Consider the following 16,168-nt stretch of genomic DNA (forward strand, 5'->3'; position numbering starts at 1 on the left):
AACTCTTCCTCCCTATTCCTTGCAACATAGCCATTATCATTAACTGCATTATGGGAATGACTCTGGACATTTTCATTACTTTTACAAAATACTGTTTATTCTGTTTTTATGGTTGATATTGTTTGTCAGCTATTTGTAACATCCTAAGTGTGTCTCATACCACTGGATATACATCCTTGATGATGGAAGGCAAGTAACAGTTATGTTGGCTTGCAAAGCAGTCTTGCACAGAATAATGTTAGCATGCTTGGGGTACAATTGGGCTCTGACTGAGATTATGGTATACTGGCCAAAATGCCAAACCTGATTGACATTGACTTACCATTAGCAGAGAGTTTTGTATGTGGTAAAACTGTGACTAAGGCTGATAACCTTCTCCATTTTACTAAAAAAAAATATTGACTCTTGGTTGATCAAAGCCATGATGGGCACTGGAGATCAGTATCTGTGGGCCCATCTGGTGATGACCATGACATATGGGAGATTGAAACTCAGAATGTACAAAGAGTGAAGAAGAAAAGAGCACGAATTAAGAAATGCAGGGAAAATGGAACAGATAATTGCAAATTATGCATAGATGAAAATTTTGAGCAAGAAGATTAATTTGTATACCTTGGTATGATATTTATTAAAGATTGGAAATTTTAAGACATGAAGATGATGGATAGTATTTCTCCTGTTCTGAGGAATCAATATTTATTTATATTGTATAGGAGTATGCTTCTTTTCACTTTGTCACATAGAAGTGAGAGTTGGTTATCTTAGGATAAATATAAAAGTTGAATGCAGTGGAAATAGGGTACTTAAAGATATATGGGTGGTAAAACAAAAAAGACAGGGTCTTTAGTGGTGGTTTAGTCATACAGAGAGAATGAAAGAAGGCTGAATTACAAAACAAATAGATGAAGGAAGAGTGAATGGGTCAAGTGGAAAGGGAAGATAGAGAAAACTGTGGTTGGATAGAGTTGATGAGTTTCTCAAAGAGAGAGTGGTGAGAAGTTTAAAGAATAAAATGCCACATTTGAAGCCATGTACCAACATAGTGGAAAGGACAGTTTGCAAAGATAGAAGGGTATGGAGAAATATAGTGAATGTGGATAGCCAATTAGAAAAAACTTATGGAAGATTGGTTTTGTATATGGTAACTGCAGCGAGACTACTATATGCACAAAGATGGAAAAATACTGAAATACCCACAATGGAAGAGTGGATTGTGAAGATGGCAGAATTCGCAGAAATGGCAAAATTGACCTGTTTGATCCAGGATAAATCAACAAGTACTTTTATAAAAGACTGGAATGCTCTTATGGAATTTTTGCTGAAAATGGAAAAAAATGAATTGATGATTTATGGATTTGCTGATTAAAGGGAAGAAGGGAACCATGTAATGTAATCTTAAGGAGGTTTGTTTGTAACTGCTGTAAAGAAAATTGGAAGTCGCTTCTTTATATATCTTTTTTCTTTTTCTATCTGTACTGTTTCCTGCACTTCTTTTTTCTTTTTCTTCTTTTTTCTCTCTATATTTTCATGTTTATCTTTTACTAATGTAAAAGTCTCTAATAAAATGTTATATATGGTATTGGTGTAAACTAGATTTAGCTGTTAGTTGTGATATAAAAAACAGTAATCATAAAATAATTAACTAAGCAGAAAGCTACCATTGGAAAACAGGTGTTACTTTGTCTTAGATATTTGACTTAAATATTTTATTAGAAATTTTCAAAGTGATTAACTATAAAATTAAAATATTTCTCTTTTATCTACATTATTTACATTAGCTCAGTTTTTATATATAAAGATACATCTAAACACAATTAGTGGCAAAACAAAAAATGGTTTATCACTATTGGTTTACCACTATTTAACAGCAATTTGTCCACAACTATGGGAAGGTATAGCACTACTGGAATACCACCAGTGGTTCCTTTTTATTTGTGCAATACCACTAGCACCTTTCAATTATTATAAGTGGCACTTTATATCTGTTGGCTCTGCCAAAACACTTCTTTGTATTTTTACTATTGCTATTACATGCTGAGGAGATGTTTGCAGCACAATTCTATGCATTCAATAATACTTGAAGGTAAGTGTGCTACTATTGATCCTGTAAACTTACGGAGATTAATCTTATGGCTACAGCAGCTACATTGGTATCAATGTATATTGCATGTACAGGAGACATTCTCTTTTCTCATTTCTACCCTGTTGTCTTTTGACTGTTTTTTATTTGCTCAAGCACTTCTTCGATAGCTGTATAATCTACTTTTATGACAGTCCCAAGAGAATTGTCATAAGCTAAGGCAAGGGGATCTATGAAACCTTTCCTGACAAGAGGTCTGATATAGGTAGAGGATGTTTATGTTGCATACTCCTATATACATGTGGATTGGGACAGTGAACACACAGCCAAATGGTTATAAAATCACTGAGTGGTATGCAGTGGTTCAGTTCGCTCAAGGAAGCTGGCATGCCAACAGAAGCATTAGCTATTAAAGCAAAAGTTAAAAGGGAGCCAGTTTGGTCTGGTGGTTAAGGCACCAGGCTAGAAACCAGGAGACTGAGCGTTCTAGTCCTGCCTTAGGCATGAAAGCCAGCTGGGTGACTTTGGGCCAGTCACTCTCTCTCAGCCCAACTCACCTCACAGGGTTGTTGTTGTGGGGAAAATAGGAGGAGGAGGAGGAGGAAGGAGTATGAGGTATGTTCCCTGCCTTGAGTTATTTAGAAAAATAATAAAGGCAGGATAAAATAGCTAAAAAAAAAAGCCTAAATGCATAATGAAGTCCCTCAAGAATGCAATAATCACACAAGCCTCTCAGCCATCTCTTTTCCCAGGGATATTTGGTGGGAATTGTGGTTAAACACTCATTTCACAAAATATGTTACTAGCGTATGAATGCACAGTCTATAATATGCCAGTGGTGGCCATGAGCTTAGACATTCTGTAGAAGCATTCATAGACGCTATGAATGGCTAGTAGTTATGACAGTTATATATTGGTGTGAGATCCGACGCTCCTACTCCAGAATTCCCATGCACTCTCCATTTCCATGTACTGTAGTCTGGACTTTGCATACTCTCAACTATTCTCATAGCTCCGCAGATGGCATCATTGGCTTATCTTGTCTGGGTTCAGAAGCTAAGCAGGGTAAAATATAGAGCAGAGATCACCAGGAAATAACATGGATATAGGCTAGTCTCAGGGCTAAAAAAAATCCCAGAAGACAATAGCAAACCACTTCTGTTTTGTGTATTGTATCTATTCAGTCACCAGGTGATGTGCTCAAGGCCACCTTTACTTTTTCAAAACTATTCTCAGATTGAACCACAGCACTCCTCTTCCCAAGGAAGCTACCTGACAAGCTATCACACATACCCAGTCATCTTTGGTGGCCTTCTCTTTTGGTACTCGTGTTCATCTACTGTCCACACTGCTCCCTTGACATTTTCCACTCGCACAAAGCACTTATGCAGGCTCAGGTTGTGGCGTACAGCATTCTACAAGCAGGGTAGAGAAAAAAAACATAATATAATCAAAGGGGATGAAGATCTTCCATTTAACAGTTCCTCCACGCTAAAACTTTTCCAATCAATTTTTCTGTTAACCAAATATAGCCTCCTACAGAGCTGTCATCAGCAAGATGATATCTATATTCTTAATATCTCTATGTAACATGTTCTAAGGAAGGACTGGTTTCAGTTTATCATATGATGAAATCAATATATAGTAATTATTGTAGCAGATAGGTTTTTGTTGAATTCTTTCAATTCAATTGTCCAATAATATTGCTCATTTATACCTCTTGATCTATGTGAAATCTTTGCTCCTAAACATTATCAGTCCCAGTTAACATATCTCCTCATAACACCAGGTAAGCAGAGACAAACTCATGGACTATCCTAAAGAAATCCAACAGTTATGAGGTATGACCTGCATGAAATGGAATGTCGGCAACAGGAAAAAATATGAACACATTACAAGGAGGGTTATAAGAGAGACCACTGCAATGATATCATCAAGTGCCCACAGCCACTTGAAAAAGGCTATTGCTTAGAGATACAGAAGAAAGAGATTATTGCATGACATTCTATAAATTTCAATCCAGTTTTCCTGAAAGTCAGGGGACTCCATCAAATGGGCAACTATTCTCTTTTAAACTCTAAAACATCCACTAATAAAACTTCCATACAACAACCATGTGTTGCAATCTAATTTCTTATGGGATTATTATTACTATTGTTGTTTTTCTTGTTATTTTCTTATCAATTAAGAATATTTGCTGGGTTTCCACAAACCACCCTACATAATTGCTTACTATTGGCTAAATTTAGAGATAAGGGAGGGAAAGGAAAAGCAAGCTCAGATATTGCAAGGGGCTATGAATTTCTACTGCCATCTTCTTCCTGAAGGCCTGAGTTCTCCCTCCTTTTTCACAGCCCATCCCTCCTCTTTATTCTCTGTTGCCCATCTTTACATTTCTAAATGTAAAAATAAAGAAAATGCACGTACACAGGCAGTGTCGCCCTGAGAGCTACTAGCTCCTTCTCCACCCCCCCACCGCTCCCTGCCATTTGCTACTGCCCCTATTTCATTACCAATTTTAATTTGCCTCTAATTAAATCCTGTGTATTTTTCCAACTCACTTGCTAATCCATGAGGGAGGCAGGAGGCTGGAGTGGAATCTCTCCGAGCTATAATTACAAAGGGCCTAATCGTGTTGGGGCTCTGCCTTTGAATAAATTTCCTTGCATTAAGGTTCTCAGATTCTCTGCCTTGCAAATGAGAATGACCCCAATTTCAGGATGTTGGCCTCAGAGGATTTTTTTTTTTATTTCGAGCCCTGATTCGTGATGAGAGACTAATTCGTTACGCTAAAACATTAACAGCAATTTAAAAGGTCGAATGGGGGCCGTATAAACAAAAGAGCTGGCCAAGACAACAAGGCAAAAGAGAGAGATGGGAAACAAACCCCCCACCTTAGAAAGTGTTACACTTCTTGTAAACTCAATGAATTAGACTTTTTCCTCCAATTTTGGATACTGTTTATTTTTCAAGGCCCTCTCTCTCCACTTAGTTATCCAATTGTAATTTTGCAGTTGTTCCTCCTCAATGCCCGTATTTCCCAAATTTAGAAAGGGAGGCCTTCTTTTTATTTTTGTTATAAAGGCCATTTTATTATTTTTGTCATAAATGTCTGTAACCACATAAGGCTTGGTATTGCTGACACATCACTTGGCTAGCAAAGGTATTTAGCAGTTGAGAAAACTTTCTTAGAGCTGAAAAAGAACACACTGACTGACAGAAAGGGTAAGCATATTCTCATACTGGTCATGCCTATGACAAATTTAAAAAAGGAAGAAAGAAAGCTTGCACTTGGCTTAGGTTTGCCACTGACTAGGCAACCCACATTTCAGACAGCTAGAGAATTTGTCAATTGCCTCCAGTCACTCCCACCAACACTTCCAAATTGTGGGGACGCCATTCTTCTTGGGGCAGCTGTGCAGAACTTTGCAATAGCTTAGGGAATCCACATGGTATCAAGGGTTGGAAGTAGTAAAATAAACTGCAACCTAATGAAATGGTTTCCCTAATTGCTTTGCTCGAGTTAGTATAGAAACCCAAATGGCATTTGTTCTCCTGCACTAGTTTTTCAATGACATTTAAAGTTTTCACTTTCTGTGGCAGAGATTCTGCATGGCTGTAGTGTGAGGTTCAGATAAATGCTAAGATACCCTTTGGTGGATTATCTGTAAGTAGAATAGCCTCACTGAGGATTACCTGTAATAGATATCTCACAAATAGTAGGACAGTGTGCACGTGTGTGAAAAAAAAATGCAAGAAGTGAGTTGAATGAGGCAGGAAAAGAGGAATGGAAAATTTAAAAACTTTGGAATTCAACTTCAGATAAGAAATGAATCTATGTCTCTACACAATCCCAACATGAAATCAAATATTTGTTAGGATCTCTTTGTAAAAACGCTGTTGCATTATTTGATTTCTTGTTGGAAAACAAGCTATGTATTTCTTCCTTTGCTCACAAGAGCCATAATGCATTTGGAAATCTACCATCCATGTATCTTGTCCCAAAGTAAGGTTGTGATTTTCTTGTTGGGAGGGTTCCCTGTGCGCATTTGTTTCCTAACTAGACTACTATCCAGATGCTATCATTTAAAAGTGAGTCTCACTCTTCTGATAGTCAGAGGTCCAAGTCCAGATCCAAACCTAGGTTTGATTAGCAAAGGTGTGTCCTTTAACTACTCTTGCCCATCTCCAGTAACTAGAAGTGTGACACTGTCTTATTTTAGGTACAAAGTAAGAAATGTAATAGAGACCAAATGACTAAGATTTATTATTGGTCCCTTTGTGTTCCATACCATTCTCAGATATTTCTGGAAATTTTTACAAGAACTTTCAGTTCAAATTTATAAGAATAATTTCATATAATAATTTTAGTCTAAGGGCTGATTCTGGCACCACTTGGGAGTTCTGAAGGAACCTCAACTTTTTAGCATTTTGGAACTTCCCACCTTTTATTCTTTATCTTCCCACCAGTTGGTGGTAGCAGGGTTCTGTCAAGCACATCTTGTTTTTTTGCCTCAGTTCTGCGACTCCCTGCTCTAGGGAAGCTTTCTTGCATGATTTTATGCAGCTTTTGTATTTTTACAGAGTATTTGTCTAATATCAGCCTTGGCTGCTCTGTTTGTTTCTTATCTTTGCCTTTTCTAATGATGTTTGCTTTATGCCTCTGGCCCAGCCGGTCTCTCCAGCTCAAATCCCAGCCATTTAGTATCTCCCTCAGCAACCTACCATGTGCGCTGCTGCTGTTGTCACACCACTGAAAGCCTCCTCACACCTGTCTCCTTGTGGGCACTGGCCACTTTCCCTCTTTGCACTTGTTTACTTTGCACTTGCCCAGCTTCTACTAAAAGAATATCTCAAAGTGCTCTAGAAGGACATCTAAATGTTAATATCATTAAAACATTGAAACATTCTTTGTGTGACACACAAAATATACACTTTCAGAGAAACAAGTCCTGGTATTAAAATCTCTGTTTTACCCATAACCCTTTTTGAAAGGGGAAAACAAAACATTTTGCTTTAATTCTTCCAGAATGAAAAAGGAAAGCATATCTGGAACTTCCTGAGATGATTAAATAGCCATGTTGGAAGAAAATTCACAAAAATAATTGAAAAGACATTTTTCCTAGGCAGAGGCTTTAAAGCATCATTCTTCAATTTGCAATCACATTTATTCTAATATAGACAGGATGGGTTATATGTGTGCATCAGTAAAGAACACAAAAATGGACTTTTACTCCTCATGGCTTCCTGCAGAGGAATAAGCCCAAACATTTGGATGTCCAGATTCTATCCTTACCTCACTAGTTCTAAATGGGAGTCTGTCTGACATTTTTCCAGCACTCCCCTCCTCACCCCATTTTCTATGATGGAGCTCCACTTGCAGCATGCACACTATGTGATTTGTTCAGTAGGTGCAGTCAAAGTGTATATACTTGTAGTTTTTGAAGCAAACCATTAGAGGGAGTCAATGATTGGTCAATGATCAGACCAGTTTGTTTCAACTTTCAATTCACAGACACCCATTCTGGTTAACAATGTGGCTTTTGCTTCATGGTAAGGAATGAAAATAAAAGTGTCATCTAACCACATCTTGACTAAGATCTGTCCCTATCATAAACACAAATATTCCAATAGCACTTGGTAATGCACCTGACCTAAGTACAACAATCTAAACACAAAAGTAATTATCATCTGGATTTTATAAGTCCATGTCCAAAGAACAGCAGGAATAGCATTCATCATATTAGTATGTATTATTCTTTAGATATTTTTTTTTCTATGGACTTCAAAAGTTACAGAACATAATTTCCTTGTCAGAACATGGGTGAAACTCAAAATATACCCAGATTAGCTTAAGGGTAATTTTGTTATTGATATAGATAGACAGACAGACAGGAAAAAAAAACCCTACGGACAGGCACCCACTTCTTTGAAATTATTTAGATCAGATGTAAGTAATAAAGATGAACATTCATCAGTACAAAATGGTGGAATAAAAGAAGAGGAGATGTAATATGAGGAAAAAATTCTAGACAGGGAATGACATGAATGTATTACAGTATTTATGTCCCTTTGCTGGGGAGAAGACAGCTTGCTTAAGAAAAAATAGTTAAAGAAAGTTTAGAAGACAGAAGATAAGGCAAAATCTTAATGGCAAAATTCCCTTTCCTTGACATCATTATTCATGACCAGTCTTCCAAACAGAGGAATTCTCTGTTTACCATCAAATCAACTAACTTGGGAGGAAGATGCAAAGCTGTACCAAGCTTTCCTCATAAAATGCAGCCCACCTCATTTTCAGGTGGGATTCAAATTAATTAATATAGAATCAGTTATTTTCCCATTAATAACAAAATGATTTGTAACCTTGGTGGCAAGCTCAGGGGTCTATCTGCATTTTAAACATCTATGAATGGTTAGCAGTAAGAACACATAAAGCTAATTAAGAATAGTTAGTAGCCACTCATGCAACAAAGATAGATTTACAGAAGAAATGAAAAGTAAGAACAATGGAAAACACCCCAGACAAAAAGACTAAGCATTTCATCAGAAATAGTTAATAGTCCCCTGTGAGTCAGAGATACCAAAACATAAAAAATACATGAAGTTGTTTATGCTAAAATTAACAAGCTATAGCTTTCCTCTTCAAACATTCAGTTTTATTCCTGCAATGTGCACCAATACCCACCCACTCGAAACAGGTCAAAGATATGACCCACTCAAAGTCAAGCAACAGGAGAGCAATATAGAGTACCCATTTCCTTTTTCTACCTAATGTTCATGAGCCTTTTTTAGTGGCAACCCAGAAAATGCCTCATATTGTGCTGCATATCTTCTGAGTGATAGAGACACAATGAGGCAAATTGTACAAGATTGGGGCACACAGAACCTTAAATGAAGCAAGGAGAATGAGAAGTCACTTTGGAGCTTCTCTTTCCTTTCACTAAGGAAAGGAAAGGTAACTGTAGAAATGAAGAGAAGGAAATTTCTTATTTTTATTAACTCAGAGGACTGCTTCACCATATTATCCACAGACAACTGTTTTTTCATCAGTTTTGATATCCAGTATTTATTTCTGAGCAAACTGTCAGCTAGCTGCATATTTCCTCCCACTATCCAACAGCACTCCACTTGTCTCCTTACTCGACATCATTCGAATTCATGACTCTCTCTCCCTGCCCCCCGCTCTAAGCATCTCTTTTATCACCCCACCCAGCAGGTCTTTCTAAAGCCCACATCTCTATCATCAGCCTTGCTCTGAATTCTCATATCTGTGACCTTACCTTTTTCTTTCTGCATCTGATAGTCCTCTCTACAATAGGGGTGGTTCACTCATAGACTACATATGGTCCCCAGCCTTCATTTTGGGACCTCATAATCATGTTGCATTGCAAAATTTCACAATAAAACAGTTAATTTTCAGTGGCATGAACTTTAGTACTTTTGTGATTAAAATGAAGATGAAAGTAGATGCTGTAATTGCAGCGACCCTTAAGAACCCACCAAAATCTCCATCCTCAGAAAATGGGCAAAGAAGGCCTATCTAGTTCTGGATGCAAATAAATTCCAGGTAGGTCAGTAACAATGGCACAGTAACTCCATGCCTTCCTTTCAATCTTGAGAGTTTGACTTACAAATGAAGTACCAGCATCTTCTTTTCTGGGCCATGGATAAGAGAAGAAAGGTTGATTTATTCATTAAAGGGTAGAGAGGATCTAAGAGATAAATATGTTTGGAGAACAGTACTATATTTCAAACATTTCTATATTCTATATTGTGCACTGAAGATGTTACATACTTGGGTAATGAAACATCTGCAAGCAAACAACCAAGTTCAGAGAGCACCAAGTACTCCAGAGTTCAACCCTGAGCTACATACATTCTCTTCTACTGGAACTTCTATATTTGTCTAATATAGGAATGGACAACGTGCGATCCTCAGATGTTCTGAAGTACAATTCCCAACATTGCTCAAACCTGGCTGAGCTACTGGGAACTGTTGTTAAGCATTATCTTGAGTTCCACAAGTTCCCTGCCCCTGGATAAGCCTTTTTCATATATTAATAAATAATTCGAACAGATTCAGCATGCAACAAGGTTGTCATTTGAATTCACCTGTCAAGAATTCTGTTACTGCAATCTGTAATTCAGTGATTTCAGTAATGAAAAGGCCTATGTAGTTAGGCTTCTATACATTGAGGCTTCCATAAAATATTACAGTGTGTAGTTCATAGGCTGCCCTGCAATAAATGTATACATCTCCTGTATGGATATTTGGATGGGATGACAAAGAAACCTGGGTGGTACTAAAGTGAATGGTGTGATCAAATATAATCCTTTTCATGCAATTCATTCATAAAGGGGGCTATATTGCACATAAGACTGGGGACTTCTTACAGACCTATATAGGGGGGGAAAAAACCCAGAGTTCCCAGGGCAGCTTGTTTATTTTTGGCTTTCTACTTTTGGCTGATTCACCTGAAAAGCTAGTTTGAAGTTTAGATAAACTGTAGGTATAGTAAACAAAGTTTCCCAGATAGTTATTTAAATAATATTGCATATCTGTGAAACAGAAGACTTAAGCTCCCATTTTTTAAATCAACATCACTTGCACCAACAATTGTTCTTTAATTCCTAAAATAATTTGCAACTATTTCATTCTACGGAATGATTTTTAAGGTTTTTTTTAATACCTTACATACATATAGCATTTAAAAAATGGCAATAGTATCAGAAATAGCACTACACTATTGCATCTGCCTACTGTATATACCGTAGAGTATGGCTGCCAGCAAGCATGCTCTTATTCCTGTTATCAGAAACTGTAGGCAAAACATAAAAGCACAAGGCTACACAGTTGATATCATTGCTAAAGACATCACATGCTGCTTGTGAATTTCACAGCAGTTGTATTCCCTGAAGCACTTTCATATCTGCTGTTTTCAGAACACGATTATAGCATAACATAAGCTATTACAGCTGAAATTTGTTGTATTGTAAATAATTACATAGTAGGAAAAATTCCTCCTTTGGCAGGTGAATTGACTAGGTGTCAGCTAATAATTGTTTTCTAGACTCCAACGACTAAGATTATATAATTCTTGAACAAGTAGAAGGGGAAATTCTTTCAGGCTTTACAGTATTTTGTACTTGAATAGGTTAACCACCTGCCACCATCTATGGATAAAGCTCTGTGATGTGGTCAGCCCCAGTATCAGAGCTTCCAGCAATTAGTTACATGAGCCCAATATTGTACAATGCTTACATTAACTCAAGGAAGGGTTCCTTTTTCTCAACTAAAGAAAAAGGAAGAGAAACTGTAGATGCAGTTGATTAGCAAGATCCAGGGCTTTCAGAGACTATGAGCTCCGTTATTTAATTAAATTATACAGAAGTCTTTCTATTAGGACAGGCCTGCACAAACTAAGGCTTAACAGCCAACTGCAACCCTTTTCTCTGACACACACATACACCCACACCCACATACTCATTTATTTCCCCCTCACTCCAAGTCAGGGATATATAATGGAACTGACAGCAGTATTTTCCCAACCCTTTGCAAACAGAAAATTTGTAGTTTTTCTACATCTGTCTTTCATATATATGTTTTTTTATTCTTAGATGGCATGTAGCAAAATACTTGGCATACTTTAAAATGTGAATGTGTGTCAGATATGCTAATATGTCTCTGAGTTAAACTGAGCTCCACATTGCAATTACATATGAGGTAAAAAAGTTAAAGAAGCTCTTGAGTCAAGCTTGATTTTGAGTGACTACATGGATGGACACAACTGTGCAGTTTTTGTGGCCACAGCATGGAACTGATTTGCTATTGCTTTCCTCCGAGATGATTTTAGACTTCCCAGCCTGGCTTAGAGCCCTTGTGTTTCCTGGTGGTCTCCTATCTGAGTATTAACCAATCTCCACCTTGCTTAGTTTCTCTGCCCAGACAACATCAGTGGAGTGCTGCCGTCTGCTCAGCTGAAAACCTGCTTGTTGTCAAAGGCCTTTGCTGAACTGCTAGGAAACTAAATGCTTTACCTGAATTCAGTGAGGTAGAAGAGGTGACCAGAGGACAAGGAGATTCATGGGGAATGAAGGAAGAAAGATGGGTCACTGACATAGGGACAAAGGTACATCTTTGTGAGGGGAAACAAGAAAAATGGGCTACAGATCAAAGTGCCAGGAGGCTGGGTATGTGAGACCCATGTTTAATGCATGGTATGGGTCTGTGTTATGGAGCAGAGAGAGAAAAATGGGCTAGTAAATTTGAAGGAACAGACAAAACTGTGTAGTTGAATAAAAGACACAGGAAAAAAATGGAGGACTTAAGTAGAGGATCTTCCCATGGTTTTGACTCAGTATCTTCACTTCACCAAAAACAGGAGGAAATAGGATCAGAAAGGGGAAAAACTGTCCTATTCTGTGTAAGTTGAACATCTATGGAAAATATATCACAGTGATAATGTAATTTCTCTAAAGCATCTTGCACACAGTGAGAGATCAGCAACTTGAATATTATGTGTATTTCTGGAATAAAATGACTTGAAATGCACATCAAAGATAAAAACAAAAACCAGCAATATGGGAATGTAGATACCATTACATTTATGTTTAGAAGTTTATGTAAAGATTTTGTATTAGTTGCAGTCCTCTATTTGGTAGTTTCATGTTTAACTTCAGAAGCAATTGTGCATAAATCTTAGAATCACACATACAGTATGTTGGGTTTTTTTCATGAGAAGGAAAGAAGGTAGGAAATGACTTCTTCCTTTTCCTGAAACCTTAAAATTCATCTTCTGAAAAGACAAACTGTTCATAAACATTCCACACCATAAACAAAAAGAATACTCAAGCAGCAAGTCTGAACATTAATTTTCAACTAATACAGGCAGTATTTTTTTTCCCCGGGAAGCAAGAAGAATCTCAAGAAGAGGTTATTCTCTGCCTGCCCTCTGAAATCTCATAGCTGGTTATTTCAAGGATGCACCCAGAAAGTCATCCTTGCAAAATATGTGTTGGACTACAGGGCAGCTGCCCTTCTCCAACAAACTTCACTGGCAAGTTCAGATTTCCATGGTCCCTCTTGGATTGATCCAAATCAACTTACTTCCAACAAGAGCCTAATGCCATGACCTCCTTTTCATTCTCAAAGTAATTTGCTTCTCTCAGACTTGTGTTTGCTTAACAAGCAGCAAGTTCTGCTTGGCCGTTATCAAAGTCTGACGGCTACACAATGACTCTGGCTTCCCGTCTGAGGGAGTGATTGTATCAGGGCCTGAGTGTGACACTGGCAGAATTATGTCATGTCTGGAGGATGGAATCTTATCGGGGGTCTGTCTGAAAGGCAAAGATGCCCAGCTGCAGGAACATGACACCCCTCCTCTGCTCTGGAGACAACCCTCTGCTTTTCTTTTTCTCCCTTCTCCATTTTTGCATCCCAAGGAGAAATGGTCTCTTCTATTTCCAGATTTCACTGAAGCAAGGAAGGGCAAATAGATTCAGAGACAGAGGTTATTAACAGGTCAAAATACAAATTAAAAACGGAAATTGAGTACTATTTCACATGAAGAAAAAGATACGCACACACAAGATTCATATTTTAAGGATATACACTTTTGCTAAAATATTAATCAGAAAAAATAAACCTGCAAAGGGGCATTTTGGATTTTATACCATGAACAAACCTTGGCACCTAATATTTTTAATCTATTAGTTTTCTAGACACAAGATACAATTGGCTTGATAAAATATTATACCTACTTGCTGATGGTTCATTTGGTCCACTTAGTTCAATATTATCTATAATCTATAATGATGGACCACAGCTTTTCTATGTGAATGCTTATTTTCTATGATTGAGCTATGGACATCTTCCACTGCTCTCTACATGAAGATTTACAGATTCTGCCTTGTTCTAAGTTCTGATGAATTTTTAATTCCCAAGAGAGTACTTAAAAAGGTAAAAAAGATACATCATAAACATGATTACAGCAACCCTCAGCTGTCATCAAAGGGTTATGGTGATATAAGTATATAAGTAACAGTAACTTCCTCTTTTTTGTTTTACAGATGGGGGAACAGATATACCAAGTGACAAGGTCTTAATTAGAACCCCAGGAGTTTGTGCAGGACAGAAGCCTGGATACCTGAAACTATGACTCATGTGTAAGACTAACTTCCATTGTAAAGTTTAACTTCTCTCCCAGGATTGAAAGCTAAGTTTAAGTAGATCTCTCTAGTTTATGCCACTCTCTCATGAACACACACACACACACATGCTTTCCTATCAGGAAACCATCTGTATCACGGCAAGTATTCCCTGTACTCTGGGAAACTAACCTGAATGATAGCTAGGTTAGCTGAAACATCTATTTGCCACATGCAGTGAGATACCAACCCCCAGGTTATCATTAACCTTATTTCTATTTCTAGCATCTTGAACTTCCCTTCTGCTTTTCTTGTACTGAAGCCACATGCATGCAGCTGCAGACCTATTTCTGCAGGCTTATAATGGAACAGACTGGTCACATGCTATTGTCGCCAACCCACACATCACAATCCCCACCTCAGAAGCTGAAACAGATTGTTCTGAGGGATGGAATCTAATTATCTAATCTTGTTCAATCATGCATGCACTTTGATACATTTTATGTTAAATTTTCTGTTTATTGTGCTGAGGATCTATACATTCTCACCAAGAGAAACTGTAGCCCATAGCTTAGGAAGAACGCCATAGAGACAGAGGAATGTCTTGTGCTCAAGAAGGTAGAATTCATCAGTCCTGACAGTCTCGCAACCCCTTCACCCTAACTGGAAGCAACATAATAATGGATAGAAAATGACTCAGATATCTATTTTCTCCACTTTGGGTAATGGCAAAAGAATGGATCACCTTACTTGGAAGATATGGAATACCCATACATTTCACTGAAGGAGAGATAAGGATTTTGTCTTCCACAGTTATAGTGGAAGCAAAAAAAAAAGGATGCACTAGTCACTCAAATATCATTTTACTTATTTCATTGGGTCATCTCAAGTCACCTCAAATACCCAAGTGCACTATATAGCACAACATATTAAGATCTTCAATGCAGATTCTGTGCAACATGAAATGAAATAGGAAACTCAACCATGCTGCTACTAAATCACAGAGTGAATGTCCTGACATGCAATTGTACATAACTTTTGTAAAATTCTTAATATCATGTCCACATTCAGAATACAACTAAGATACAACCCAGTTCAGACATGGACACATCACTGTTTTTCTAAGAAGAAAGAAGTTTGAAATCAATCCTGTATGTCTTCCAGATTTTGTGTGTGTGTATGTGTGCTTACACATGAGCATGTGTGTGTATATACACACATACACACACCCAACACACCATTTCCTTTTGTGGTAAGCAACATTAGACAAAGCACAGAAAAGGAGAAATAGTAAGCCAAAGAAATTAAAGATATGAGATATGTGGGGAAACAAGGATATTCAGTTAAATTTAGTTTACACTAACACCATCACCTCTCCATACTGTTTTTGCAAACCTTCCTTGCTTTCCTATGCACATCCATATAGTGCTTCACCCATTGCCTTTTCTTCATTAATCTTCTAACCTCTCTTTTTTGAGAATTCATCAACACCATCCAATGACTTCTAAACCTTTTCACTTTTCCTTCATATATTTGTATTGCAATACACTCCTCATTCATTCATTCCATATGATCAAATCACCTCAACATATTTCTTACATACTGGTCACTCAGTTTTGTACTCCTATTCATTCAGCTCTCATTAATTCTTAATTCCCCTCTCTTCTTCTTTTACCACATATACTTAAGTAAACCTATTCTCACTGCATTCAACTCCTATGTTTCTCCTGACATGTTCAACTCTCAATACAGTACAATACAGTACAATACAAGTGGGTAGAAGCACGCTTACCTACAGCCATTTTCACTTCTTTTTACAAACATAATTTCTCACCACACACCACATACTACCCACTATTCTACCATTATTATTTCTTAATTTTTTTTTCTGACTCCATCCATTTCCCCATATTTATCATTCTGTCAATAGAGTTCCAT

At 37.4% G+C, this 16,168-nt stretch overlaps 1 protein-coding gene across 4 annotated transcripts in view; it reads right to left on the reverse strand.

Moving 5' to 3' along the window:
* Positions 1–16,168, reverse strand: part of FOXP4 (forkhead box P4) — a 175,465-nt gene that overhangs the window by 12,172 nt on the left and 147,125 nt on the right. For all 4 annotated transcript variants that reach the window (XM_063297593.1, XM_063297594.1, XM_063297592.1 and 1 more), the window contains one exon: positions 3,374–3,495. In XM_063297593.1, the coding sequence (XP_063153663.1) occupies positions 3,374–3,495 (122 nt within the window). The remainder of the gene's footprint in view (positions 1–3,373; positions 3,496–16,168) is intronic.

Source organism: Candoia aspera, chromosome 3 (genome assembly GCF_035149785.1).
Source record: "Candoia aspera isolate rCanAsp1 chromosome 3, rCanAsp1.hap2, whole genome shotgun sequence".
NCBI classification, from domain to species: Eukaryota; Metazoa; Chordata; class Lepidosauria; order Squamata; family Boidae; genus Candoia; species Candoia aspera.